This window comes from Notolabrus celidotus, chromosome 14, assembly GCF_009762535.1.
Source record: "Notolabrus celidotus isolate fNotCel1 chromosome 14, fNotCel1.pri, whole genome shotgun sequence".
NCBI classification, from domain to species: domain Eukaryota; kingdom Metazoa; phylum Chordata; class Actinopteri; order Labriformes; family Labridae; genus Notolabrus; species Notolabrus celidotus.
Window position 1 is genome coordinate 7,115,469 of NC_048285.1, and position 25,353 is coordinate 7,140,821.

The 25,353-nt window shown below is 40.1% G+C and overlaps 1 protein-coding gene across 2 annotated transcripts; it reads right to left on the minus strand.

Moving 5' to 3' along the window:
• Positions 1–419: 419 nt before the first annotated feature.
• farsb (phenylalanyl-tRNA synthetase subunit beta) lies at positions 420–24,049 on the minus strand. Of its 2 annotated transcripts, XM_034700474.1 has the most exons (19): positions 23,955–24,043; positions 21,923–21,978; positions 21,358–21,414; positions 20,970–21,124; positions 20,625–20,697; positions 20,366–20,481; positions 19,570–19,720; positions 19,371–19,479; positions 19,063–19,133; positions 18,907–18,968; positions 18,601–18,652; positions 17,018–17,079; positions 16,608–16,815; positions 16,434–16,514; positions 15,428–15,520; positions 14,316–14,433; positions 12,508–12,660; positions 1,823–1,970; positions 420–1,416 (listed from the first exon to the last, which is right to left on the minus strand). In XM_034700474.1, the coding sequence occupies exons 1-19, from the start codon at positions 24,010–24,012 to the stop codon at positions 630–632; spliced, it is 2,610 nt and encodes an 869-aa protein (XP_034556365.1). In that variant the 5' UTR covers positions 24,013–24,043; the 3' UTR covers positions 420–629. The 2 variants fall into 2 exon arrangements, with proteins under 2 accessions (XP_034556365.1, XP_034556366.1); XM_034700475.1 differs by lacking the exon at positions 21,358–21,414 and having other exon boundaries at positions 428–1,416; positions 23,955–24,049.
• Positions 24,050–25,353: the final 1,304 nt, after the last annotated feature.

Below are 25,353 nucleotides of genomic sequence, written 5' to 3' on the forward strand. Positions count from 1 at the left end.
CCCACCTTCAGCCAGACAAGCCAGCACCAGTCTGGACAATCCTTTTAAAACCAGTTCAACTGAAACTTTGAAATTAAATTTCTATGGAACCTGTGAGTATCTGTCCTTTAGGTCACATCACCGCAGGTTTGAACAGGCCATTTTCTACACCTTGTAAAAGCCTGGTTACACTTTCTCAAGGAAGCAGCACAGAAAGGGTTAACCTCCTTTTTGCTATAGTAGCTGTTGAAGGAATGCCGGAGCACCTGTCAGACTGAATTTTCAAGACGGCTTGTTATCTGCTCACTTCACTTTCATATGGGAGGCTCCGAGCTGCTGCTATTTCTTTTTGGATTGACGGTAAAGCCTCAGCAGGAAGAGTGACGTCTGTGAACTTGTTACCCGACAAAGACGAGCTTCACAAGAAACACAATTCAGAGTACTTGTTCAAAAGTTAGAATGGCTTTATTTGATCTTTGAATGCAAGTTTCTATGAAAAGATAAACAGTCTCTTCAATAAAGAACCTGAGCAGTGGTTGTTGCTTTACATGGACGTTGGACATTTTTCTTCATCTTTCACAGAGACTGTCAGATGACATCAGAGACATCAGATGGAACCATTCAGGGAGTTCAGTCCGTATCCGTGTGCTTCAGATCTTGTTGAAGGCAGCCACGTCCACAGACTGAACATATTCCTCGAAGGCGGTGATGGCTTCCTCCAGCAGGTCCGTGCCCACTTTATCGTCCTCCACCACGCAGCCTATCTGGAGCTTCTTGATGCCGTAGCCAACCGGGACCAGCTTGGACTGCCCCCACAGCAGTCCTTCCATGCCAACGCTTCGGACGCACTCCTCCAGCTTGCTCATGTCCGTCTCGTCGTCCCAGGGCTTGACATCGAGCAGGATGGAGGACTTGGCGATGAGAGCTGGCTTCTTGGACTTCTTGGCGGCGTACTCAGCAAGGCGCTGCTCCTTGATTCTGGCCGCCTCTGCGCTCTCTTCTTCATCGTCTGAGCCAAATAGGTCCATGTCGTCATCGTCGTCGTCGCTGGTGTTCTTTGTCGGGGCTTGGGTGGAAGCTGGGAGTACAAACTGACTCTTAGCTGAAGGGAGGCTGGCTCGTTCCCTCTGGAAGGACCTGATGTGGTTATACCAGCGCATGAGGTGGCAGAAGGTCGGCGAGGGAGCAGAAGGGATGGCGTCAAACATTGCTGTGTCTGCCTGGGACGCCACAAAGCCCTCTATGTAGCTTTTGTCTGCCAGAAAGTCATTAAGAGCTTTAAGGCCAGCGGGCGTGCTCATGTCACCAAACACAGTTTTTGTGGAAGTGGGGCGGGACGACGCGGTCTGCGAGGAATCATCTTGCGTGGGGAAGTTGTGCTTGATGACTTCCTGCATGGGGACGTCGTGTGTGAGGGTGGTTTCTGCAGTGTGGCCACTGGAAGAACCAAGGCAACAAAGCAACAGGTAATGAGTCACTGAGTTTAATTAACATGCTCCAACCCCAAGGCACAAGTAAGCTAAATTAGGAACAGGCATGCATGCACAAGCCCACACACAGATGCACACCATTCACGTCAAGAACACAATGGAGTCTTGTTAATTTTTAATTATTCTGACTTCAGTAAAAACAGCCTTGCTTCTGATATAAAAACACACCAGCTCCACAGATTCATGCTGCAGTTTGGCCCTTATTTTTATATCTAGCAAACAAATAAGCCTGAAAGCAGAATATGTTTTAACAGTTTTTAGCCTTAAATATTTACTTATGAATTTTATTGCATCGTGTTTTGATCTGAGAATGTAAACTGTGTTAGAGTTTAAGTTAAAGACGGGGAAATCACAGGAAAGGCTCGATGTCCATCTCCAGTGCCGAGCAGGGCATGGTCAGCTCGAAGCGGTTGATGACATCCGGGTGGAGGACCCCGAGGCGGCCCACGCTCTTTCCATGGACCAAGATCTCTGCGCAGCGCCCCGGGAAAAAGGTGGAATCTAAGAGCAAAACAAAACAGTGATGGTTAGTTAATCATATCTGTAACCCTTGTTATTTTTACATAGGACATCTGAGAACTAACCCTTAGTTAAGGATAATATGCAAAGAGGACGCAGACTTAGCCTATTGGTTAAGTTGCGCGCCCATGTAGCAGGTGGCCCGGATTCAAATCCAGCCTGCTGCCTCTTTCCTGCATGTCATTCCCCCCACTCTCTCCCAGTTTCCTACACTATCCACTGTCCTCTCCTCTATAAATAATGGTGTAAAAGCCCCAAAAATATAACTTTAAAAGAATAATATGCAAAAAAAAACCAACTCAAACATTAGCAGGCAGTTAATATCATCTCCAAGAAAGTTACGCTATGTTTGCTATTTCTGTAAAAGACTTCTTGGAAAGGTCGTCTGCAAAACTGCAAACAAGGCTGGATCAGACACTTGTATTCACATGGAAATCCCAGAACTATTGATGCATGTTTGAGGAAATGAGGGCTGATACTGATTCTCATGTCAAAATAACAATTTAGCTTAAAGCAGATGTGCGTTATTGTTGTTGCTTAATAGTTTATTTGTAGTTACCGATTCCCCATCATGGCCGTGGATCAAAAGGATTGTTAATTACAAAAACATGTCTGAGAGAGCACAACTTCAACTGTCCAAATGTACAAAATTACTTTTAATCTGATCTTTTCAAATTTAAGAAGTGGTTCTTTTATCTAACATTGGGTTACTTTAATTGCAGAGTGCCAAATTAATTATTTATCGTCAGGTATCCATCAACAAGGTAAGCATCAGACGATACCATTACCATAAAGTTGTGTTTCTTAAGAGCCCTCATTAAAACAGCTCGAAAAGAATGATAGAAAGGAAAAATGTAACATGCAATAATGAAATAAAGAACCTGTGAGATGATCCAAAAGTTTGTTACCCTGCGGTATTAAATACTCAATTCTGATTGGTGAAAACCTCAAAGGTGGCACCACAGACAAACTGATCACTGCATATCAAATCAAGTCTTGGAAAGGAGTGCGGCACATTTCACCTCTGCCTGTTGACACTGTGGTAAAAACGTCAAGTTTCCATTAGCATCCTAAATCAAAAGGCCAAACACCTCAGCTTTATGTCAGGGTCCTGCTTACCCTGTCAGGGTTCTAATAAGCTTAACAACCTGCTCATTATACATCATGACTTACATAGCTCTGATCTCTACAGGGAGTCAAGTTGGTAGGGTTAAATGTGAGGACAGTAAAGACAGGATTTCAGGGTTCTATCATGAAGTGAATCCCAGGTACACCTGACACTGACTTCTCACAGAGCTAATACTTTCAAGGTTCAACACTTACACTTGTAGCTCCTTTTTAACAAAAATCATCACCTCTGTTTGCTCGGGGCAGAATGTATCCTCACAAACTATTTTGAACCGGTTACAAACAAACCATCTGTTTGATCTGTGTCTTTTGGATCGTCTTCCTGACACTGTTGAGCTGCACTTTGAGAATCTTTGCCTTTTCAAAGAAGACGGAATGCTTCTGCAAATCAAGTACTAATGATATCCCGGCTGTGAAGCATTGTGGGCAGCTGATTTTTGCACATTGTCTCACAGATCATGATTCCATCATGTAGTGTGGGTAGTGCTGCGCTGCCTCTCGTTCCTTGATTTTCTTTTGACAGTCGTTCATGTGACCACGCTGGAATAAACCGATCATTGTGGAGCAAACAAAAACGAAGCCTAAAAATTAATCACGTCCTGAGCACCAGGAAGTGAAAAAAAGAAAAGCTTTGATAAACAGAGATCTAACTGCATCTCTGTTGTTTAGTATCAATCACTGAAAGAGCAGCAAGCTTTATGTGAAAATGTCACAGGTCATTACTTTCCAGCAACTACCTCCGCAGGCCATTCGGCTATAATTAGATTCTATGTATCCATCAATTTAAGACACACGTCCTCTTCTGATTAAAATCTGATGCTCCAGTGTGTGTGTGTGTGTGTGTGTGTGTGTGTGTGTGTGTGTGTGTGTGTGTGTGTGTGTGTGTGTGTGTGTGTGTGTGTGTGTGTGTGTGTGTGTGTGTGTGTGTGTGTGTGTGTGTGTGTGTCAGGAAGAGTGAAGGTCACTTCCGTCCAGAGGAAAGAGAAGCCGTCCATCGACAGAGACATGACGGCGACACTCTCGTCCACGTGAGAGGCGTTTTGCCCACTGTGTTCCGAACACACTGACACGCAAAACCAGCAGAACGACACACTCGTCAGAGCTTTAACAAGATACAGGGGTTGCCGTGACAACAGCCCCACACACATGGAGACATGGCATTCTCCCATAGTGCACTGCTTCTTCCCACGCTGCCTTGCTAATGGCTTCCAGAGCCCACCGCTTAGATGTTCACTCATCATGTTGTACAAAGGCTTACAACACACATGGGCTGTACTTTATAGAGTGAGTGTGAGTGTGAGTGTGAGTGTGTGTGTGTGTGTGTGTGTGTGTGTGTGTGTGTGTGTGTGTGTGTGTGTGTGTGTGTGTGTGAGAGAAACAAAAGCAGAGATATTCAGCCACTTATTTCATGCACACGCTCGGTCCGTCTTGCGTCTGCACACGTCATCTACTTGTACCATGAGTGCGATGCCATGGCAACCATATAAATAGCTCTGGTACATCTTAAATAACCAATCAGTCAATGAAAATCCTACACTTGAGCCGGGCCACTTTCGCCCACTCTCCACCAACTTTCTGCAGAGCTCTCAGCACCGTTAGAGAGGGAGCCCATTGTATCGAGTAACCCATTAGGCTGCCTGATATTGCCATGGCAAGCCGAGTGGAGAACATGCAGAGAGCAGAGCTTGGAGCAGAGCGTGGAGCAGAGCACGTAGCAGAGTGTGGAGCAGAGCACGTAGCAGAGTGTGGAGCAGAGCACGTAGCAGAGTGTGGAGCAGAGCACGTAGCAGAGCGTGGAGCATCCTGGTGAGATGTTATGCGTCAGTGTCAACATGTTCTGCAGCATGTCGTGGTTATAATTCACTCCTTTGTTCTTTTCTGTGTCTTCTGTTTGGTGAAGTAATCATTGATTTTGCTGCTTGAGCTTGTTCTGGCATCAATGATGAATTAAGACATTCAAATCACTCTTCTTTTAGAATACATTTTAAGATTATTTTATAAGTTTTTAAATGTCTTCATGGTCTTGCTCCTTGCTCAGATTTGCTTTCATCATATGAGCCTGTTAGAGCAATCAGGTCTTCAGGTAGTGGACTTTTAATTGTACCAAAAGATAGAACAAAGACTCACAGTGAGGCAGCTTTTTATCATCACGGCCCACGCCTGTGGAAAACCCTACCTGAAGATCTGAGGGTAGGGTAGGGTGATTTTTAAAAGCAAACTCTAGACCGACCTCTTTAATATTGCTTTAAACTGGGTTTTATTCTTATAACGGTTTTATTTTACCTTACTTTATTTATTTATTTATCATCTAGTTCAAATTTTAGTCACTTTTTATTTTATTTATTCATTTATTTTGTAAGTATAGCATCTTATTTTCTTTTAATGGTTTGATATTTTAGTGTTTTATTATATTAGAAATGTATTTTATTTTGGTGAGTTTAATTTCCTGTGTTGAGTTTCCTATGTTTCCTCCAGTGTTTCCTCATTAAGATATCATCGTATCCTCAGCAACTTCTTTTTTATTTTCATTTTATTTTCATTGTTAATTGTTGCATGTATTTTGTTAACCTTAGGATAGTGGGGTTGGTTTGGGATCGGGCTGGGGTTGGGATTAGGCAGGGGGCGTCTTTTTATTTTTATATATATATATATATATATATATTTTTATATATATATATATATATCTTTCTTTCTTTTTTATTTGTTCTATTCTACGTTTTTTTTGTGTACAGCACAATGTCATTGTATGAAAAGCTCTTTATAAATAAAGTCTGATTGATTGATAGGAAACGATTTTAGCAGTATTTTTCAGTATTTCTGTAAATGTGTAGCTGTGTGTAACTATACATACTCAATATGTAGTTTTTTTTATTCCATAACTGGAGGGACTTTAATTTATTGTGCGCTGAAAAAGACGATGGCATATTTCAGATTTACTCACACGCTGATAGAACAGATCTGACTTCTGTGTTTCCTGGATTAGTCTGTTTGTTGAATCTTGGTTTATGATCAAAACAAGCAGCCTCAGTGCCTCGCTCACACCTGCAGAGAAATGCATGGTGTGAGAGGAGAGTGAGAGACACTCTGCTGCTGAAATCACTCCAAGCAGCCTGCACAGGAATGACTGACGGATGACAATGTCCTGATTATACAGTGGGAGAGCACAAATGATTTTTATGCAGATGTAATCATGGAAGGTACGGACCTCATAACTGGCTGATCCCGGCATAACTGAGGCGTACAGGGACAAGGCAATCATCAAAATCTGCTCAAAGTTCCAACATAGCTGTATGATTGTGTCACAAGACGATGGCTGACAGAGTTTATTACGAATATAGTTTTTTTTCAGGGCCGATACAGATACCACTGATACCACTATCATCTCTCTCTTCATCTCCCTCTCTCCAACACAGTCTCAGTAGATGTGTGTCTAACATGAGTTTGGTCCTGCTGGAGGTTTCTGCCTGTTAAAGGAAGTTTGTCCTTGCCCCTGTATATTGCTAAATGCTGCAAAGTGCTCTGCTCATGGTGGATTAAGATGAGATCAGACTGAGTCCTGTCTGTAAGATGGGACTGGATCTGATCCTGTCTTGATGTTGGGTCTTTGTTAAGACACAGAGTACGGTCTAGACCTGCTCTGGAAAGAGACTTAAGATAAAATTTGTTGTGATTCAGTACTATATAAACACGGGTTGATTGATTGACCTCAGATGTCATCTCAGCGGCAAAGCGAAGCGTAACAGAAGCTTAAAAGTCCCGTCTTGAACTTGTACTAGGGTGTAAGTGCCAGCTGTGATTCTGCAATGCAAAAGTGCTGTGTGAAATCCAAGCGGCAACCTCCAGCAGCAAGAATTGAGGCCAATGCGGAAGTTTTAAAAACTGCTGTTCATTGAGTGTCCGCTTGAGGCTGGCTCCAGAAGTACCAGAAACCACATACACACCAATTCAAAAAAGCCGATCTTTACAGCAGAAATAAACATGTTTACAGCCTGGTACAAAAAACGAGTGTAGTCTGGATAGCTCATTTCTTGATCGGCACACACTGTAGGGGGGTGAATTTTTTTTATAACGCAGCAATATCAAAGATATTAAGATTACGAGTTTTCCATTATGAGAGGCCCAGCTGACTTTATTGACAGGCTGGAACACTGTAGCTGTTGGCGAGGAGGCTCAAAGCCCGCCTCTTTACATCACAATTGCTTGACAGCAGTTATGTTGAGTTCAACATTTCCAATATGGCCGCCACCCCCGATTGGCCTCAAAACAGCGCTTCAGAAACAGATGGGTGACGTCACGGATACTACGTCCATTATTTATACAGTCTATGGTAAAATCACTTTTTTGGCCAACAGTATTACGCTGTTGAGGTTCAATGTAAAAGTGCAAAAGTGGAGGCTGAGATTAATTATGGCATGAAAATCATGTTAAAAGATCTTCTAGAAACTACTGAGCTTAAGATATCAACAAAGCAACATGTAGAAGTGTCTCATATGAACTTATAGGTCAAGGTTGTCAAATGTCAATACCGCATTTTCAATTTAAAGCACCAGTTGAAGAACCATGAGTTACTGGAGGCTGAGACCAGCGTCAGAGCTAACCTTGTAGAGAACACTTATGGTCAATTATTGAACAAAAGGAGTCATATGAACCCCTGGTCTCTATAGTAACAGAGGGTATCCAGGCCAAGACTCCGCATTGGACACAGTTGTTAAGTGAAACGCAGGCATCTGTCTTCTAAGTGGTTTCTTCCTCCACTCCTGATCCCCTGACTCGTTATTTCATCCTCTCTTCCCACTGAGTGGAGGAAACTTGGCTGACCTGTATTCCCTGAGCCACTCTGCCGAGCCTGCAACGGTGAGTTAGCCATAGCACTGATGGACACATCCTGCAGTGTGGGTCTGCATCAGGTGAGCTCTCAATCTGGGGTCAAGACCTTGTAATGGGGTTAAGGACACGCTGACATGTGTGTGTGTGTCAGGGAGGAGGTTCATGCTAATGGTGCACACAGTGAGGAGAAAATAGAAGAGGAGGTAGACTGAGTGGGAGTGTGTGTCCGGTGAGTTGTGCATTAATGCAGACTGAGTCCACTTCAGCTCCCTTTGTAGAGTGTGCCTGTCAGATGGACAGTCTAAGCACCCGTGGGTGGGTGTTGTATGTGCCAGCCTGTCTTGCTGCTCAGCACTGCAGAGGGTGACGTGACTCCCACTGCAGACTCTACACGCTCTTGTAGCCCTTTTTTTTGTACACCTCCAGTCTTTGCCTTGTCTCTCCCGTCAACTCCCATCCCTCCCCTAACTTCCTCTCCAGTCTCATCCCTTCTTCCTCTCCTTCTCTCCTCACTGCCCTCATTCCCTGATACTTGAGCCCATTGATTTGCAGTCAGAGTGGGTATCCTGCAGCGTGACCTTGGAGCATGTAAGCCAAGGAGAGAGAGGGAGAGTTAGAGGAGGAGAGGAAAGTGGAAGGACTGAGCATAAAAATCCAAGCCCCCAAATGATGTATGAAAGTCTCTCTGGGAGTATGGGATCCAAATGCATACAGATCAGCTTGTGCTGTTCCTCGGAGCCTCTCTAAACCTCACAGAGGTGGATCAGGTGCATCAGAGAGACGAGACTGAACTGAACGATCTGCTGTTAAACTACAACGTCTTGCAGGTTTTTGTGTCAGCCACATGTCAACACACTCCAGAGTTATAAGGATTGATGTTCCACATTAGTATACACAAAAAGCTGGTGAGTCATCAGCTGTCTGATGACCGTATTCACCTCTGGAAACAATGGGCAGCATCTCTGTACATACAGTGTCACCAGCCGTGCTATAGATGACTTCCGGCCATGACTTGTTCTTCAGTTCTCTGCATTGTGTAGAGTCTATTCAGCAACTTGAGAGGTGACAATGTGAACAGATCGAAATCAAAGCAGAATTCTCCACTCGATTCCCAGTTCATTACATTCCCTGGAGGAGCACCTGTTCATCTGTGTCTGGTGAGTCTCAGCTTCACTGTAAACAGTAAGTTACACACTGGCCTCACTCTGGCTTACTTTAGCAGTTTGAAGACTCAACGAAACTAGTTTTTTGTTATTGATGGTTCCTAGGTTTGCAGAAACAACATCAAGATGCAGATTTGTAAAATTAACATGAACATTTGTTTTAAATGCTTGTTAGGTGATCAGAGATTGAATAGGTTTGATGCATTGCAGGAAGTTGAGAAATCTAAGTCCTGGTTGGCTTTCATGACAGCGTGATGCAGATTTATCAAAATTTTACATCTTGAGCGGATAGTTAGCTGCACTCGCATGCAGACAGCTCTTTATAGAGATTTATAAATTGATGTCAGATTACGGTGGATTGGGTTCTACCTGCTTTTGTTCTTTAAACATACTTTTGTCCCTGCATACCCCAAAGACTGCTGGTACGTGATTGGTCATTACTACATGCTACAAACAGAAACCAAAACACTTCCCATGCTTCAATCCAAACTGCAAAGAACAGATTTTATATTGTATATTTTATAGACATGTCCAGCTGCTCAAGCTGCATCGCTATAGAGAGAACACAAATGTTGTAATCTCTTTCATTGCTGTTCCGATCACCAGCAGCCCCTCCCTCCACATGACTGATCATCTAAAAACTACTGATGTTCTGATTCAAACTTCTTCCTTCCCAATTCAGATTCTGATGGCTACACAAGAGTGCTGCCAAACACAGAGAACTCCTCTGATAGTAATGCGATAGAGGAACGAAATGTTGTTGATTTCTGTGCTGTGGATATAACTTGCACTGTACTGATAATGATAAGATTAAAGGCTGATGATGAACGGAGCATTGTGCTGTGATTGTCGCACTGATCAGAGAACACAGGATGTAACCACAGCTGGCATGTCACTGGCCCAGTTTGGAGTAAAAGTCATGTGAAGAATCAAAGTGTTGGAGGTCTGATGCAACAGGTCTGACTGAGCCACCTTTGAAAATCTCCACAGCGTTCAACACATCGTGAAGTTATTTTAAGTATTTCTTGGCTCCTAGTTCACGAACAATCTGAGCCGGAAAACAAGCCGAACAATGCCAGAGCACTGCTAACCAAAGCTATTTGAAGCATCTTAAAGACTTCACGGTTATTCTGATTTATAAGGTTAAGTTGATGACTTTCTCTCGTCGGGACAAAGATCTCTTAGATCTCTGAAACTTTAAAGTGATGTTTTGCAGCTGTTATGACCATGTGAGACATTAAGAGCTGCAGTGATGGCATTAAAGTTAATTGAAAAAACATTAAATGGATGTGGAACTGTGCAATTTCTATTTTAGGGTACAGATCTGATGTCTTTTAAGAGCAGGCTTCCTTCTTTTGATACATAGACTCTGACAACATTTCTGAGTACAGAATTAAAAGAATTACAAGCTTCAGTTTGAAATGTCCCAACAAATAAAACACATATCAGGTCCTTCACCCCAGAGCTGAGCTCCTTTAAGTCAGCTTTCTTCAAAGCAGACTAACAGAAAGAGAACTGACTCATTCTGTGTGTTTATTTTTAAAGCCTCACACACCAGCCACCGGGTCAGATTCCAATAAAAGTGAAACGCAGCATTTAGAGTATTTGTTTGTTTACATGTCTGCCAGGTAAGGAGAATACTACACAGGCATCTACAGGAGGGAATAAGGGAATGATGTCCTAGATCTGCCTACAGTTGCGGCCAAAACTAACCGTCTACATTTTTGTTGTAAAATCAACCATGCAGGGATCAATCATTGTAAGCTGCCTTTGTTGTTGTTTACATGTGTTTCACTTACAGTTTTAACAGGTACAAGAAAAATTAAATCATATGTGAATCACACTGTGTCAGCTGTGTGAAACTCTGCTGCTTTAATCCAGCTCTTGATTTTTATTTTTCACTTTAAGGCACTTTTTGGCTAATTAACACATTTCAGCAAGCTTTTCAAAGTAAATCTTTGTTAATATATTACGTATTGGGCACCAGTTTAGCTGAGCATGCCTCATGTACAGAGGCTGTAGTCCCCACAGTCAGCAACCTGTGGATTTAGACCAGCGGCCCTTTTCTGCGTGTCATTCCCCACTTTCTGTTTAGTTTCCGACTCAGTCCAATCTGACAGCAAAGACATTAAAGCCCCAAAACACAATTAAATACATATAAATATATACTACACATTTATTTTGATTTTAAAAGATAATTGTAACACTTAATCTCAGTTATTAAGGTTTTTAAATGTCAGCTTCATGATGCTGACAAACGTCTTGAGCTGTTCTGATTGAAGGATAGTGCAACTAATGTTTAAGTGAATATATCCTGACATATTTTGGGTTTGCTGTTACTTACTATTTGAATTCTGCTTCAATACTAATATCTGTAATTATCACACTTTAATTTCTTATGACTCTAGCTACATAACATGCAGCAGAAGGTCCAACAAAATATGAATAAATAAGTTACTAGCTATGTTGCTGACCTTTCTGTCAAGCTCTAATTAAAAGTCAGTATTAAAGGGTTTCTATTTATTTTAATTACTGGAAACACTGTAGATTAATACCAAAGTCATCAAAACAATGAACAAGAACATATATGGAATTATTTCATTAACAAAAAAGTGTTAAACAAAGCAGAATATCTTTTATATTTTAGACTCTTTTCCTTCTCTTTCCTCTTTTCCTTCATGACAGCTTTGCACACTCTTGGTATTCTCTCAGTCTGCTTCATGAAGTGGTCTCCTGGAATGGTTTCTAATTAACATGAGCCTTGTCAAGAGTTCACTTGCCTTCTTAATGTGTTTGAGACCATCAGTTGTATTGTTCAGAGGTAGGGTTGGTACACAATGGATAGCCCTATTTGACTACTGTTGTAATCCAGATTATGGAAGAACCAGATTATTTCATAGTTTTGATGTCTTCAGTATTAATCTACAATGTTGAAAATAATTAAAATATATAAAAACCATTGAATGAGAAGGTGAGTCCAATCTTTTAACTGTGAGTGTATCTACATATCTTTATATGGTTTTCTCGTCTAACATGTTCTTGCCCATTCCCTTCATTGATCAGATTAACACTAACCATCAGCGCAGCACACTGCAGCAAAATGTTGCATGTTAGACAGCCATGAAACTGGCTGCATAATGCTGTGTATAGAACACAACAGTGAAATCCCTGCTAGTCATAGACAGGATTTACATAATCTCAACTAAACCTTCCCATCAACCTCACGTGACCCAAATTCATTGGTTTCATCAGCTTGGCATGATCATAAAGAGGTCCTGGGTTAAATCTGTCACAAGGATTGTCTCCTCCCTGGATTAATCCAGTCTTTAGATATTAACATGCACAGCAGCCTCTCAGTGTTTATTCCTATAGACATGATCAGTTGTTTCTCAGGCCTTTACCTTCTGAAGCCTGGATGTGGTATCCGTCCCCTCGGGCTGACTTCACCTCCAGCAGCTGCATGGTTCGGTCCAGAAGGCCGTGGATCACCTCAAAGCCCGGACTCTTGTTGTAGTAAACGGCACAGAAACGCCGGCTGTTCCTAGCACCAACATCTGGTTAGTGGGTTGTAGGAGGAGGAGGGAGTGTTAGAGATGTTATAAACAGGAATACACCAGAGACTGAGAAATAAATCATGTCTACAGTCCCTGTTTGTGTTGTGATAATTGGAACTATAAACATGATTTGATCACTTCATGAGAGTTACTGAATAGTTTAAGAAAAAAAGTTAGATTTTATTAGACTGAATTGGTCATTTTTGATAGGATATCTAGAGTTTAAAAAGCACATCACACAGCAGACTACTCTTTGAGTTTGCAGGCTATTTCAATCTCTATTTTTAGGTTTGGTCATATTCATGTAACCTGCTGCAGAGACGGAGTCATCCAGCATCTCTGAGTCAAAAGAATATATTACTTAACACTGCTCCACCCGTCCACACTCCTCTCATCCGTAATATTGTCTTATTTTCAATTGGAAAAGATTCAATACAGTGTAAATGGCGCCCTCCAGAACTTCCACAGCACTTGGGATGGTGTTATGAACTTTGAACGTCTGCAATTGGACTGATTAGCATCCAGCAGATTTGGTATATTGTCAAAATACTTTGACTGGCAACACTTCACCTATGTGTGCAACTGGAGACAGAGCTCCGATTATTATTATGAATCTATATCCATGAAAATGCAATAATATATATATAAATATATAAAGAATTAATGAATACATTTTTATTGAATAAATTTAGAATGAAAAAAATGACTGCTCTCGTATTACCGACAGCTCATCTTGCAGCCCCCAGAGCCTCATCAAAGAGCACCAAATAATCACTGATTATTAAACTCTTTATTTACTGTCCATTATTGGTTTGAATAACAGGGTTTGTTTGCTTTGGAAAGGAGGAGACCTCTGTAAACAATTCAGCCTTAAAAAAAAAAAAGAACCTCTCTACTGGACGCCAAAGAAACAGTGAAAATGTAGCTAATGTTATACAGCAGCTCAGCTTGCAGCCCCTCCTGACATCTCCTTTCTGTTACAGAGTGTCACAGAAATATTCAACTTTAATGGAGAAGGTCTTATTGATTGATTGATTGATTGATTGATTGATTGATTGATTGATTGATTGATTGATTGATCAGTAATCTTCACTTTAAAGTAAAGCATACAACTATAAAATGAAGTAATGAAAATAGGGCTTAATTCTGAAGTTACACAATTAAAAAAAAATATATATATATATATATTATAATAATATTTTTTGCTGTCTTGCTTTATCATGAGGAGACTCTTGTGGCTGAATTATGATTCAATTATTATGACAAATATCAATATTAATAAATCGAGAAAGTGTCTCACATCCAAATTTTCACCCATATGTTTCAGCCTTACAATAAAACACTTCGATGTCACCATTTTTTTTATTGATTATGTGAGCAGTAATTTAGTATTCTGCTGTCTCAGGGTTATTTAGAGTCCTTTAACAAGCAGCAATGAACTAACTTATTAGTGTCTCTCTGTAATATTGTTGTATTGCTTCCTTTCATAATACCAGATTACACCTACACTAAATATTGTCAGCAGCTGTCCAAATATTAGCTCAGCAGCAGCAGGATTTCAGAGTCAGTATTAAAGGTTTTTTGGGCACAGCATGTTTGTGTTATGTAATAGTGAATGATTTCTCCTTCACTTCACTTCACACACACGCGCCTACCTTTGGTCTCATCCTTCAGCACCACATCAGAGATCTCAAACAGTTTGAGGGGAAGGGGCATCTTCCTGTTGGCAGCGATGGTTTTCAGCAGGCCCGGCAGTAAGGTGGTGCGCGCCACCTGGTGGTGAGAAAGAGTGGAGAGAAAGGACACACAGCTTTAAGCGCCCTCCTCAGGAACAATACAACAACTTTTATAGGTTTTGGAAAATATAATAATTATGTTATTTAGTAGCAACATGTTTCATCTGTTTCCTGAAGTAAAGCATTGGAAGGGTTTAATAAAGAGTAATGACACAAAGATAAACTGAAGCTCAGCCCTCTGAGTCAGAAATCAGTGTGCAGCTGTTCCAGAGGAAACAGCACGCCTTTTAGATTAGCATCTTTTTTCCTGTCTTGAGATCAATTCAGATGAAAGCCTTTTAGAGCAATTTCAGGCTTTGTGGCACGATGTCCTCTATAAAAGGAAACTGATTCACAGACAGACCGAGTGTTGTTTGAGATGAAAAGGATAGAGGACGGCTCTCTGACCACATGATTTACTGTGTTTGAATGATTTGGGATAGGAACATAATCAAAATTTTGCTTTCAGGTAAGATGATTACTCAAAGTAGATAAATATATAAACTGTCTTCTTTCAAACATTGACCCAGTCATTACCGAACTGCCTCACTGCTTTCAACACAGAGAGATATTTGCTTAAAAAGCACATCTTCTGACAAGTTCACCTCAAGTATCAGCTCTGTTTCAGAGACCCTAAAACAAAGACTGCAGGAAACACAGCTGAATCCTTTTGGTACTCAGGTTTGGGGTCTGGTTTTTGTGTTTACAGACAGAAACTGAGACTTTGGAAATGCCAACAGACACACCGACTTTCTAATTAAATCTATCAGTCACAGTGTGTCCTCTATAATACGTCAAATTCTGTTGATGTGACACTTTCCTGAAAGAAAGCAAAGATCTTGACTGGAAGATCAAGAATACCACTACTGCCTTCACCTCTACACTTTAGTCATTTGAAAAGCAAATATATATATAAAATATATAAATGTAGCCTTTGATATGAAAACACTGATGAGTTTTACTCCTACGATCTGTCCTGGGTTCTTCTTTACCTGGAATTCAGCGGTCTTGGGGTTTGAGATATGAACAGCCATGGTGTCTGAGATCTTCTTCCCCAGCTTGTCGGCGATATCTTCTTTGGAACACTGCAGGAAGAAAAAGGAGACATTAGTTACAATAATAATAATAACTTTATATATAAAGCACCTTTAAAAACAAATGTTTACAAAGTGCTCTGACAGACAAAACATGGTTCGAATAACAAAGTAAACCTTTTGACAGACAGGGAGGAGGAATTTTTAACAAAGCAAAACAAAAAACAACGTGAGGTTAAAAAGAATAAACGTAAATTAAACAGAATGACGTGGTGTGACAATAGGCCAATAAATTTGTTTTAAAACATTGTTCAAGAGGTTTTTCAAGGATAAATAAATTAAATAAATGAAAATAAAGTAAATAAAAGCATTAAAAAGACAATACAAGGTTTTCAGAACGAGACGACGACATCACATCAGCAAAATTAGAAAAAGTGATAAATTAGGAACATTAAAATGATAAATGAAAGAAATAAATAAAAATTAATTAAAACAATAAATAATAAAATAAAATAATAAAATAAAATACATATGAAACAATTAATTAGTTGGATAAAAGCTATAAAAAATAATAAAACAGAAGTAAAAGCAGTTAGAAGGATGAAATCTCATAAAAGAAAGTCTGTAAAAATGGGTTTTAAGAAGAGATTTTAAAGATGTCACTGACTGCGTGACTTATCTCCTCAGGGAGGTAGTTTGATAATTTTTGGAGAAAGACATGGTGACTTCTGGCTTAAAGAGATGGTAACTATAAAGCTGTGATTGCTAGCTCGTCAAATCCTGACAAAAAGCAGTAACAAGGAAATTATCAACAACAAAAAGAAAATATGGGCAAAATTGTGAAAGAGTTGAATTTGGGATGGATACCAAAGTATTAAATTACTCTAAACTCTAAACCTAAATCCGTGAATTTGGATTCAAAGAAAACTTCAAACATCAGATAAACCAATGTGTCTTTTCTTACCAGGGCAAAGTTGAGGGCTTCTGTGAATCCAGCAGCTGCCAGGTCTTGTCTCAACAGCTCCGTCAGTTTATTCATTGGAAACTGTGAACAAACATGAAAAGACACCTGATTTTAGAAGATATGCAATGATAAGTGTATCAGATACATCAAACATGCAGGAGAACACAAACTCACCTGGTTGGCCACAGTGTAGGTGCGCGGTGTGGTGCGGGTGATGTTGTTGAATCCGTACGCCATAGCAGCGTCCTCCATGATATCACAGGCGTGGATGACGTCTGAGCGTGTGGGAGGGATCTCAACCTCAATCTCATCGCCGACACCGGTCACCTGGGAGCGCAGGCACATCCTGGTCAGGAGCTGGGCGATTTTCTCTGTGGACTCACTTTCAGGAGAAAGAAACAGGGACTGCTCAATACGAAACACTTTGATTCAGGTGAGATTACGTGTTTGGGAATTTGCTCAGAAATGATCTGCACAACTTTTGACACATGAACCGAGAACTGCATGCCAACAGTTCCTGAACCAGCGTTTTTATTTATTGAATGTAGTTACATTGTTACACAGAGCAGACACAAAGGACTTACTTGATGCCAACTTTTTTGTTGATGAACTCGCTGGACAACTTCTCCTTCCTGTAAGCCAGCTCCTGGAGTAAGAACAAGGACACAACAGCAGAGAATTAGAAGAAAGGAGACAAAGTTCACAACACATTTACAAAAACATAACTTTCTCTGGCACAGCATCGACTACAGACAGATTTTTGGCACAGTGCACCGTCAGCTGGCAACTCCTGGAGCAGCTTCAATTATCACAAAAACTACTGAATGAAATGGAGGAGTATCACATAGAAAGCAAACAGCACCACTCTTTGTTCACAGAGCATTTAGTGGTGTGAAACTCATAAAAACAACTGAATAAAATGTGAGTTCCTGAGAGGTGAACTGTGCAGGAAAGCAAGTTTTAAAGCTTTCAATGCAACATAATTTTTTTTTTGTTGATGCTTGTTTTATCATTTCATTTTTTAGTAACTGTTCCATGTCAGCTTAAAGCTAGGGTTGGTAGTCTTGGTAAACTAGCATGAATTTGAATGTAGCATGTCTTCAGGACTCCGTCTAACTCCTCCCCTCGGAGCTCCTCCAAAACGATGCCCCCGCTCACATGCACGAGCACCGCTGATTCATGACCATGTGATCGTGACTGATTAAAAACCAGTCTTCACCAAAACATTCTCATAGTGAAAGTTAAAAACACAAACAAACATGGCTGCTGTTAGTACTCACAACTGTCATGCTAGCATTACCCAGTTGTACTGGTGACACGATATCAGGAGAAAAGTTATAACACATATAATACTGTAACAGCTCTACTGTTTGTTAAACGTGTTCAGTGAAGATGTTCTTAATTCCTACAATTGACAGTTAGTGAATGCAGCATCAAGAAGAGGATGTGTAAAAGAGTGTGCGAGGCGAGCGGGAGAGAGGAGAGACAAGAGGAGAAGCTCTTCATTCATTCAAATATTGATTGTTGCTTTGTTGGTTGGCGTGATCACGACCGACAGTGACCGGTTATTAAAGATCAACGTGTTCACGAATCGACTCGTCATCCCTACAGCGTCCGGGCAGACACTACGATACAGATACATTTTCTGTAGGACTTAGTAAATGTCATTCATTCTTCTGCTTGTCAGTGCCCCCTATCCAGACTCTGATCCGGACTACAGTTCTGAGCAAAGCATCCTCATCGGGTCAGAGGGGACAGGCCCGAGGTCGGGTGAGAGGGGTAGTAAATAGAGGCAGGGGACGGAGAGTGCACGCTGAGGAAATGTACGCACAGGAGGCGGGCAGAACGGCAGGACGGGATTTGATTGGTTTAAAATTTTGGGACCTAAAAACGGTGATTGGTTGGTGTTTTCCCAGGTTTACTCCGGCTGTAGATAGCAGCTCTTCTTCACTCTTTTTTAAGAACACATTATGTATTGATTGCCATCAGGACATAAAGATCATTTTAACAAGTATAACAAAAAGTGTATCTAAATCTGATTACCAACCCCAGCTTTAATGTCATCACTTTGTTAACAAATTATTAGCATATCTGATTCATTGTTGGCTCAAAAGGAAACAAGCACATATATTTTTCAAGAGTAAGAGAACAGCAGTGACTACAGTACCGGGTATTTATGGATCTTGCCGTCAGGGTACACCACCTCAGCTTCCTCCACCCTGAAAGAGACAGAAGAAACATCACGCTCACTGTGAAACACACTCCTGCAAAAAACTCTACAGTTCCGTCTAGGGATGTAAAGTTCAAGTATTTTCTGTAATTGATCTTTGGAAATGTTGCCGATCAATTATCAATTAATCTTTAAAAAAAAACTAAACTTTTTCCATGTCAAACAATGCCAAATGCGTTGAATAGCTACAGATCATATTTGGGTGTTGTCAGTCGGTGCCACAGAAACGGACATGTGACTCACGTGAAGGGCTGTGAACAGTACTCGCTGAACATCGTCACCATCATGTCCAACACGATCTTTGCCTGGAGAGAAGAAGATGATACTGTGATCAGTTTCCCTTCAATGAAACTGACTGATGTATAAATAATAGATGTTCAGTTATGCTCTCAGCGGTACCTTCGTCAGGTCTGTGGCTGTGCACTCAACAAAGACATTCTTTGTCTGGAGGGTGATTTTTGAGTGGTTACCTGGAGGAGAGAAACAAAGTTTTATTAATCATAAGACAGAGGGTGAAGTTATGATCTTTAAATTCTTTAGTTTGAACATTTACTTTGTTGTTTACAATCAACATGGAGCAATAGAAGACATGGACATTACAGTATGATCAGTTAATATAAGATAAATAGAGCCATTGAATGGACTCATGCTCCAAAAACTAAAGCTGTAAATAAAGACAGACACACAAGGACAGAGACAGAACTCACCGTTGATGATGGGAGGCATGGACAGGACGACACCGTTGCTGTCGTAGATGACGGGGTACACTGGCTTGTCTTCAATAATGTGAAGGTAATGCCTCAGGTGGCTGTCTGTCTGTGAGGGGGAAAGAACAACACCAGGTGAGCTGTGCTTAAACAGACAAACTGCTCCCTTCATCAGCTTTGAAGGCTGTGAGCGGCTCACCTTGTAGAGGGTCATGAGCTGGGTGGCCGTGTACTCCTTGGTCTGATTGAGAGGTTTGAAGCAGATGTCTCCGGGAGGTTTGGCGGTGTACGTGAAAGGGCCACTGATGGTGTCCAGGTCATGGGTCCCGATGGCCACTATGCTCCTCTTTCTGCACAAACAGTATAAAGAGGGATTTTCTCACAACAGCAACTATTTTAAAATCAAGCAGTGTAACATAAAGAGTCCAAACCAGGACTGTCACATGTCAAAGCAACAGCCTCATTGTTCCTGTTCTCCACGCTGAGAACCTGAGCTCCAGACCCTCACAGGCTGCATTGGCATCAGGCTTGAAGAGAGTGAGAATGCGAGTCCTTTATATGTATATGAAACCTTTGTAAATGCATGACTGAAAATCTAAAAATAACTCAACAAAGAAGCTTTAATTAAAGTGATAAACAACATGTTGTCAATCACAGATAAACTTACTTGAAGTTTCCCCTTGGCATTCATGCCTCTCTGTTTACATTTCAGTATTTAGTTCAAACTGTGTCGGCACTTCTACCACTCATATTCTGCACAGGCTGAATGTGGGCAGGAAGGTTTGTTGACAGGTAGACCAAACATAACACCACATTATAATATTTTTGAACCATCCAAATGATATTACTGGACAAACTACCTACAAGCTTGAAACAAGCACAGATAATGCATTTTGTCTTTGTTGTATAACAGCATCTATTACATACCATTCATTCAGGATTACAGAACTTAATCCTGCTTCGTTTTCTTACTCTGAGTTAAAAGATAATCTGACCTGCAGATGTTCTGATGGAGTTTCTCCTGCAGCTCGATGAAGCTGTCGTAGCGCTCCTGTGTGAAGGTAATGTTCCTCAACACAGCTGCCACGGCATACGGTCGCACTGCCGCTGTCTGCAAAGAACAAACTCACTATTAAGAGATTTAAAGTTGTCACTACGACAATACACAAATGTATCTGATTTACCTTAAACAAACAACTGATATGTACAGGGCAGATTAGTTTTCCCATATAAATCAGAAATATTAAAACCCACCTCCTTAGTTATGATCAGCTTTTGAGGCTCCCTGCCGGCCGGGCTGACACGTTTGTAGCGAGGTGCCTCCAACCTGCAACACAAATTCAATCTCAATAGAAGCAGTGACTCAAATGATACAAACCCACACTGGAGCAGGACCATGTAATTTATGTTTGTTTTAACACCATCAAAACAGAATAACTTGTTTTAATAGTAAACATATCAACCTTCAACACTGACTTATTATCTATGCTTCTCTTCTGAGGCAGCACTGAAACAAACTGTTCAGCCTCAGCGTACTACACTGTTGGCAAATATCCCTCAATTAGACTGTTGCATCCAGAGCAGTGTGTCAGCACTCACTTGTTCTTGAAGACCTGCAGCCCACGCACCAGCCCCTCCAGACACAGCAGGTCATAGCGATTAGCTGGAACATCAATCTTGTACAGGATGACGTCAGATGCCCCTGATGCCTTGGAGTCCCCCTGCTCTCGGCTGATTATCTCCTTCTCTGAGGTCTGCAATGAAGCAAAGTATCAGTAAACTGGAAACATCGTGTTGTGGTGTGTTGTTTTTTTGTATTTTACAATAACCCTACAGTATTCTTGGGGTTTTTTCATAGCGTGTATTAGACAAAACAAAGCCCGTCTTTAATCTCCACTTCTCAAGGTACACAGATTGAGTCTGTATCTCACTACAGATATCTTAGTAACTGAATCAATGAATCTCTCTTTTACATTACATTACTCACCGAGCAGTTGGTAAAACTGAAGATAGCTTCATGTTGTAGAATCAAATCCTGCCTTTCCTTAGAGCCCCAAAAAACAGACTGCTGTCACTTCTATGTCTCTGCTGGACTATGGCGATGTCTTTAACATGCATGTTCACTGCATGTGTTTGGACGGACTGCCTCATCTACACATGTAATAAGCCACAAGCATATTTTTGTGTATTTGTCTATTTCAGGTCACCAGACCAGTCAACACCAGACATAAGAGTACAGGACTATCAGACTGACAGTCAGAACTGAACAGGGGGGAAAGGTTTTTATGGTGCTCCCTTTACTTGGAAAGAAATTTGGAAATGACCTGAAACTTAAGAAACTGTTCTCATTTGATGCCTTAATTTTAATTTTGAACAACCTGGAGGCTGGATCACCAGCAGAACTTACTCACGTTGGACATTTTGAATTGTTATTTGTAACGACTGACATCATCCACAGTTACTGTTCTAAGTAACAGTGTAAAAATAAAACAATATAATCATGTAAAATAGATACATACTGTCATTTGATCGATTTTATTAGGTTTACTTACAATTTCATCCAGCTCCAGCCCGAACTCAAAGCACAGTTCGTCAAACTCCTCATCGGCTGAAACAAGAAGCAAACAGATGTTATTAAAAGAGCTTTGTACATTTTACCTCAACTTGTAGCCACTGACAATTATACATAAGTGAAGTTATGAACAAACACTTATGCCACAGATCGAGAGAGGAAAAAAAATTAAAGTCAATAAGACATAAAGTCGGAAAAGTGGCAGTTTAAAAAATTATAATACTCACAAAAATAAAGAGTCCCAAAGGCTTTAGGGTTTTAAGAGCTCTGAATAGTGTTTATGTAATTTGCACTTTGTTTCTGAACAATTAAAATATTAGTTTTCTGTTGCAAAATGTACTTTTAAGGCTGTGAAATGTTGCTTATATAATGAAAAGATCTGAAGATGTGTTTTCTGTTCTGTTTTAAAACTTGAAGCAGATTGAAATTTGGATGAAATTCTGGGATATTTACATTGACGCATACTGCTAAAATAAAAATGTATTCTTCACACATGCATAAATTATATCTATTTATGATTGTTGTTATGGTTTCTGCGATCGGTTGTCTCAATGCTCTTTATTGCCTTTATTTGTTTTCTTATTGTCTTGTTTTTCTTATTTGGTTTTAACCAGGACCTGAGTCCAAATTTTGTTCCACCTCATGTGACAGTATTTGATGGCATTACAATAAACAACCTTCAAACCTTAAAAGGTTGATTAAAGGGAATTGTCCTATGTTCAATAGACTGAATAAAAAAATTGATAACATATCGATTTTAACTGCAGCAAATGGGAAGCTCCAAAGCAGGTGTATGGTTGTTTCAGCGATGTCAACAAACGATTTGAAGTATAAGTATTAAACTCATTTCTCTGAGTCTCTGATAAGTGTAGACTTTTCCCGAAAGACATGTGGGATAGATTTCTCCTGGAGAGGATCACAGATGGACCAGTGACAACACCTTTCTAAAAGCATGATCTCACCTTTTTATCCCTGGATGAAGAAGTTAAGGGACATATGTGAGATGTGTGGGATGATGTGCACCAATGGTTGTGAGAGGTTGGGTGGTTGTTCATTATTCATGTTTCTCTACAAACTACCCGTGAGATCAATGTAATGTAACTGTAATGTGAATGAATAACACAAACAGGATCTATGAAATGAAATATGATTTCTTTGTTTTGTTTTTACTTGTTTGTTGTGTTTTTATTTATATATTTATATATATATTAAAATTAAGATGACTAATTATTTGAATCACAGAATGTACTGATGTATTTAGACCCTTGCACTCAATAAAATAAAATTGTATAATAAAAATATATATTATTTATGTTTCTCCATGTAAGTATGCTTGTACAGAATGTGGCAACAATTTTCCTTGCTAAGGACAATAAAGATCTATCTATCTATCTATCTATCTATCTATCTATCTATCTATCTATCTATCTATGTTAATGAACATGGTGTTATAGAAGGTTCAGTATTGCTCTATCACACCTGACAGAATAGCATCCTTTACAAAGATCATTTTGAGTGACAGGAACAGGATAGGCAGACAAAGCTATAATAATGTCTAAAATAACTACATGAAGAAAAAGGCTATAGTTTTTCTTGAAAAATATGTAAAAACAACAATGATTTTCGCCTTGCTTTGTGTCAGCAGCTCCTCCTCAGATTTAAATGACAGGAGGAAATGATGCAATACAGCTGACATCCAACTTAGAGACCTGGCCATCCACAATAACTACTTTACCTATGCAATGAACATGTAAAAAAATAATTAACAATAGGAACATTTATTCGGCATGGATTTTGTTTAAAATGACTGTAAAAATCATTCATTATATTTTAAATAAAGCTAAATAAAACAGTAAACTAGAGCCGCTCGTGAGGGCTGCTAACTGGCTGCTAACCACTATGCTAGTCACTTCAGGTGATTCTCTTACCTCCGTGTTTCACAGCCGAAATAAGATCTTTAACACAGATAGGAAACTTGTCCTTCACTTGAATATGTAGTGACATTGACTTACTGTAAGTTCTGCCCAAAGCTTTGAAAAGGAGATCCCTCTTTACTCCGACAGTCGGCATGTTGCTGCTGATCCTCCTCACACCAGTGGAAAAGGACCCCAGAGCCGACTCGAGCTGTCTGAAGCGGAGCCTGACTGAAAATCTTCTTTATTATAAACCATGTCCCTCCCATTTACCTTGGATGAATATGTATAATCAGTGGGGGACAAAGAACACAGCTTCATTACTTAAGTCAAAGTATACTCCGTGTCAAATATTACTCCAATACAAGTGAAAGTTGTTCTGTCAGGTTATTACTTGAGTTAAAGTACTAGAGTACTTGCTTTTAAAAATACTTAAGTACTCAAAGTACTTCTTAAAAAATCTCTAAACGTTGTATTTTCACAAAGCATGAGTGCAGTCAAGAATACTTAGAAATAAATTCTGTTACATTCTGTTTATTTAGAAAAAAATACTTGAAGTCTCTAAAAACTATACCATGGAATAAAAACTGCAACTTACTCCAAGCACAGGCAACTTAGTTTGAAATGTTCTTCTGGAATGAAACAAACGTTATGTAGCTCAACACACTTTATTGGTTGGACAGTGAATTTTTGTATGTTTGGGCAGAGTGGGAAATAGGGAGAACATTTCAAATGATATGTATCATTCCTCATTTTAACACAGGCTGAAGAAATTACCATGGTTTCTCATGTGGAGAATTAGCCATCATTACCACCTCTAAATGAACTGCCCGGTTCCCAGGATATCTGCAGTGAATATCATGGTGACTTATTTCCTTGCAAATACATTTCATCCAGAATATCAACCTCATGGTGGCGCTGCAGATTAAAGTACAGGGATCAGCATGCTGTAAAACGGCTGTGAACACATGGGGACAATCTATCTGTTGTATGTTGACTTTTTATTTCAATGAATGTGTAATAAAAACTTTGATGAAAAAAGAACTCACTATACATTATCCATTATACTTTTTATGAATACACAACAATGTTGCATCTAAGAGAGAAGTGAAGGTATCTGCAGAGTTATTAAGGTTCATCCTGACCATGAATGTCTCTGAAAGTCTCACCAGCAGCTCCAACTGCTGAGTGTCTCAGGTGAAAAGTCCAGATTTGCTCAAATGAAACACCATACATAAATGATGCTAGGTTCATTGAACCTCTGTGTGAACATTCAACATTTCCCAACTCTCAAGACCAGAGTGAAACTATTTTTACCACAGTGTCAACAGGTAGAAGTGAAATGAGCCAGGCTGCTTTACTCAGTTTGATTTAATATGATGTGTGTGATCAGGTTGTCTCTCAGCTAGTTGTTCGATTTTATCACTGTTATGGGATTTTGACCAAACAGAATGAAGTATTTAAAACAGCTGGGTGATAAGTAAGAGAGCTGAGTGTT